The sequence below is a fragment of the Aptenodytes forsteri genome, unplaced genomic scaffold, assembly GCF_000699145.1.
Source record: "Aptenodytes forsteri isolate BGI_AS27 unplaced genomic scaffold, ASM69914v1 Scaffold96, whole genome shotgun sequence".
Taxonomy (NCBI): Eukaryota; Metazoa; Chordata; class Aves; order Sphenisciformes; family Spheniscidae; genus Aptenodytes; species Aptenodytes forsteri.
In genome coordinates this window covers 7,198,484-7,203,832 of record NW_008795029.1, presented here as the reverse complement: position 1 = coordinate 7,203,832, position 5,349 = coordinate 7,198,484, and the positions used below count along the sequence as shown (strand labels likewise).

General features: G+C 42.2%; 1 protein-coding gene across 1 annotated transcript in view; it reads left to right on the top strand.

Moving 5' to 3' along the window:
- The window catches only part of SLC9A4 (solute carrier family 9 member A4), a 37,098-nt gene that overhangs the window by 24,419 nt on the left and 7,330 nt on the right, over positions 1–5,349 (top strand). Inside the window, 1 exon segment of the mRNA XM_019471215.1 lies at positions 5,106–5,202. Within this exon segment, the coding sequence (XP_019326760.1) occupies positions 5,106–5,202 (97 nt within the window).

Here is a 5,349-nt window from a genome sequence, read left to right as displayed (position 1 = left end):
GACAGGCTGAGAGAGTTGGGGTTGTTTAGCCTGGAGAAGAGAGGGCTCCAGGGAGACCTTATTGCAGCCTTCCAATACTTAAAGGGGGCTTATAAGAAAAATGGGGACAGACTTTTTAGCAGGTCCTGTTGCAATAGGACAAGGGGTAGTGGTTTTAAACTACAAGAGGGTAGATTCAGACTAGATATAAGGAAGAATTTTTTTACGCTGAGGGTGGTGAAACACTGGCACAGGTTGCCCAGAGAGGTGGTGGATGCCCCATCCCTGGAAACATTCAAGGTCAGGCTGGACGGGGCTCTGAGCAACCTGATCTAGTTGAAGATGTCCCTACTCGTTGCAGGAGGGTTGGACTAGATGACCTTTAGAGGTCCCTTCCAAGCCAAACCATTCTGTGATTCTATGATTCTATGAAACAGTAATGCAACTTTGCATCAGACAGACCAGGGGAGAAAACTGGTGGGATCTCCAGAGCCATCACTGAGGGAACTACTCTCTAGGAGAGAAGTCTGTACAAATTCTCACTCCTGCATACTTTAAGTGCTGTGCATGTATTTATCCTCACCTGGCAACCCACTGTCCAGAGTGTGGGTATTGCTAATGGCACTTGCCCCCACAAACTCTTTCCTGGGCTCCCGCTGGCCACTGCTGCTGCTACTGCCTGCTCTCTGCTGCTGCATCCTTCAACCCCTCTCCATTTTCAAGCAGCCTCTGGCAGGGCCCAGCATATTTTCTTTTTTGAATGATCATCTCAACCCATACCAGAAAGTCCAAATACCATCTGGACATTAAATTAAAATCTCTCTTGAAACTTCGGCTTAATCATGTCAATATTCATCTGCTTTCTTGAAACTGATGTCAGCATGCAGCGTAAGACCCAGCTCTTTTCTTTCTAAATCATTCTTTGCTGAACGGATGATATTAAAAAAGATTGCGTGTCTGTCAGGCTCCTTTCTGTCTGCTGTATTCCCTTAACTGTTCTGAGCCAAGAGAAAATGTGCAAGGTTGGTAGACAGTCTATGGCAATCAAACCACATTCCTCTTCTTTTCTTGAGGGAAAGAGTAAATAAGACAAATTGCTTCAGCGTAGTTCAGAAATTCTCTCCTGGGCTGAGAATTTAGATTGAAAAATATTCTATAATAAACAGCTGATGTAAAGGACTAATTTTTGCCAGCTCTACTCCAGCTGTAATTGAATTTTACTGTGCATCAACCTCTGATGCACAGGTTCTCCTAAGTGTCAACTTCAAGAAACAAAGTGCAACCTGTGGCTCAGAAACATTCTGATTCTTGGAGGCTGTGAGAGTGTTCTAGGAAAATATATGTTTTCCCAGCTCTGTTCGTTGATAGGTGTCCACTGTTGAGCAGTGGAGGAGACAGGATAGTGAGTGAGTTGTTGGATCTTTGGTCTGAGCCAATGCAGCAGTTCTTTTATCTCTGTTTTCCTGGGCAATTAAGTGAACCTGGTTAAGACTAAAAGGTTTCTAAATGTATTTGTAAATTATTTGATTGTTGTCATTGAGATAACTTATACCTGAAGTCCCTGTCTTCAGTGAGGATACAAAAATCTGGCCATGAGCAAGTGGAGATTTGAAATCAAATTCCAACATATGGCACGTAAAGCAGTATTTGCAGTGCCAGAGCAGTGGGAAACCTCTCTCACTAGCACTTCTGATCAGTTCTGCAGCCTTTAGGCACAGGAGGGGAAATGCTTTATAACAATCAATGCAGATCTGCATTGCTATGAATTGGCATTATTCTCAGAAATTGCATTCATGCTGGTGTGATTCCTGCAGGTGGAGTGGGTGTCCAATATGCAGTAAGTATTTCCAGTGCGGACTGGAGAAATTTCCCCATGGACTGTGCAACAAAGAATCCACATTTGAATGAAAATAGAGCATTTTGTTATGATGTTTTGGAGAATATAAGCCTTAGAAATAAGGACAGAAATGGCAAAAGCAGAGCCAAGCAGATATTATCAAAGCTGTGTTTGTATGGCTGTTTTTTGGAGGAAATATGCCCATTAGAGAGAGATGGTTTGATGCTGAACTTACTTAATGTTGGCTTCATATTACTGCAATAATGACTTTGGTAAGAGTAAATCTTAGAATGTAACAATACAGTACAGATCAGAATCAAGTGCTGTGTTGTCATTTGTGGTGGTGCAGTTGCGCAAGAGCTGTGCCTGATGAATGTTACTTCTGTCACAGGACTAGTGAAGATTGGTGGGGAGTTCACAAAGTTCAAAATTTTAGATATAATATATAAAAAATAATCTTACAAGGTTTGTGGAAGGCATTTTATTTCCTCCATGTATCAACTATCTCCATGTCTAAAGAAGAAAGAGATACTGTCATGGTACTCGTTACAGAGAGACAGTCAGTTTTCATGGCATATTATCGTTTCAGTATTTTCTTCACAAATATATCTCCTGCGCTGTGCTTTGTTGTAACACGCTGGAAGTTTCAATAAGAACAAAGAGATAGTTTCAATAAGGATTGCTTTATGGGTCTGGTAACATACCAAACTTGTTTGGGTTTTTCTGAAAGTTCTTTTTTAATGTGTTGTAATTGCAAAATGTAAAAGCAATCTGTTCCTTATTACCATACCTGTGCATTGTTATCGGTTGGGTAGGTTAATATCTAATCCCATGAAAAGAACACACATTTTTTATTTGTGCTCCAGAACAATACAGACTATCTTCATGCTGTTTGTTCTCTTGCTATCCCAGCTCAGCTGAAACTCAGGGGATTTTATTTATTCTATTTAAGTCCTTTTAAGAGCAAAATGATAAGCCTTTACATGACTTAGGACTGGCCACTTCTGTGCTGGCATGTGGAGGGGGTCAGGTATGCAACTAGAAAAGTAAAGAGATGATCTGATGTCTTCCCAGTGGAGTTCTGCTTTCCCCTATTTAGCTGCTTTCCCCTATTTATTCCCAACTGTAGGGTATAAAGACCTTGTGGAGACATTCAGTGAAGTGCAGACCAGAGAGACAGTTAATTGCCTACGAAGTCAAAGCCAATTTCATCAGCTATGGCAGTTCGATTTGCATTACATTGCCAAGCCTGCATTTTATAGACCACTACTCGTTGACAGGCTAGATTGCCATTAGTCCCCAGGGGCTGTGCTTGTGTTTGCTTTCCCAGGTGTACCTAGGGTCTCTCTGTTGTCCAAAGGCACAGCAGCTAGGGGCTGCTGACAGCAAAGAGACTGGTTTCCTCGCTGTGGAAAGCAGCATACACGGGCTGTCCCACAGCCTGGGACACGCCAGATCCGGTGTGGAATAAAGGTGCATTACACCTAAGCCTGGAAACTTGGTGGCATCCCTGGATCCTCTCAAGTGTTATCCCTGAGAGCTGAAAGCAAGTGAAAAACCAGCCAACCAACCAACCCACCCACCCACCCAGCTGGCCTGGAACTGGGTCGTGGTGATGGTCTTTTTTCCCTGCTGGTAAATACCTAGCTTTATTGTTGTTGCTGTTGTTGAGAATTGATGAATGTCAATTAAACATTTGTGTCAACTAAACATTTGTTGGGAAGGATTTTTCCGGGCCAGGATAAGATTTCTGGTCAAATCCAGAAAGGGAGTCCTTTTCTGTGACTCTGGCTTGCCAACAGCTGAGTGGTAGACTCATGGGTCTCATGCCTCAGTGAAATCCTTAACCTATTGGTTACCCCAGCCCTACCTCTAACACCTTAATCTATTGTCAATTTCTCTCTTTCTTTTTACTTCACGAAAAAATTTGGCAGATCTCAGTTTTGGTCTGATGCAGAATGAAAACACATTCTGAAACCTTGAAATATATCAGGAATTAATTCTTACATTCCAGGGACTTTGGACAGGGCCAGGCCACCAGTGCTCACTGTCTGCTTGATGGTAAGAGGCAGTAAAATGTAAAATCCAGGCAGCTCATGATGGTCCTACAAGTTTTCAAGATGTTCATGTTAGATTATAGCACAAAACAGTGGTAATCTTGTTAAACTAGCTGTAATTGCAAATTCCAACCTTTTTCCTATGTTTACAGCATAATCTCAGTTTAGCTTGAATCCACCTTCCTTTGCCGTTAAAAGTTTTTAATTTATTTTACAGGGAGTACAAAATAAATACACACAAAGCTTTGGCAATACTGTACCTTGATCATAATCCATTCTTTAATTGCACAGTTTACAGACAACACTTTAAGGACATCACTTAGCTGAGAACAAAGATTTGCAATTACATTTTTTTAAAAAAGAGGCAAGAAAGCAAAATGGAGAAAGGAAAAAACCAGAAACAACAAGATGAACTCAGACTGATTAATCCTGGATGATCACTATCTATCTCCCTTTCTTTTCTTGGGAATTCAGCCGAACGCTAACTCTCACACAGATTGACTGACTTAGCAAAACCAGTTAACATTTCACAGCAGCCCTCTTCCATTGTTTTGCTAGTGAAAAAGCCAGGCAGCTACATGTGACGTTGGGCTTCTTGTCACAGTTTGTTAAAAATACAAAGATGCCTATCTTTTAGGTAGTTCTTTCATTTTAAATGGAGAAACAGGCTCAGTGGCAAGGAAACCCTATACGTTCTCACCACAGGGCAGGTGATTAGCCAATTAGCTAATTTCACATTGCACATTCACATTGCTAATTTCACATGCACAGCCAATTAGCATGTGCTTTAGTTCTTAAGGATTTGCTGCACTTTCTCAAAGGAGTTAAAACCAGCAGGACCACAAGGCCCAGACTGCTAGACCATGCTGAAGAATGTATTCAGACAGAGGAGGAAACTTGCAGTGCCTTCCTGAACGTACAGCTGGTTGTTACTCAACCTAATCCTTAAATACGAACTTCCTTGTGAAGCTTTGAGAAAGAAAAGGAGTTTCTGCTGCCAGCTGTATGAGGGCTTAGGGCCCATTCTGGCTACACAGTATATTGATAAAACTCAGGAAAGAGCAAAATCTGACATTTTTTATTCATCTTTGGATGATTTCATGGTGCCACTGGTCACTGAAAGGCTCTTCATAGCCTCCTGTTCTAGCACTAAAACCAGATCACGCCATTTCATGGGAATAGTATTTAATCAACTGATTAATATCACAGTTAAATTTTTCTTTTATTTACAGGAGTGGTAGAAATCGGCGTGTGCATAGGCTCTCTGCCGCAGAGGTGGAGTCCATGAGAGATGTCCTGGCACATAATCTATACCAAGTGCGACAAAGGGTGCGTAAGCGACCTGCTATCGTGCACTATTTGCAGACTGAAAGCTCTTGTTTGCCTTCCCCGTACCACGGCCACGGTGGGTGGTAGCACCAGGACCAGCCCTGGGGTCACGCTAGTGGGAGACGCGGGCCTGGAGCCCGCAGCCGC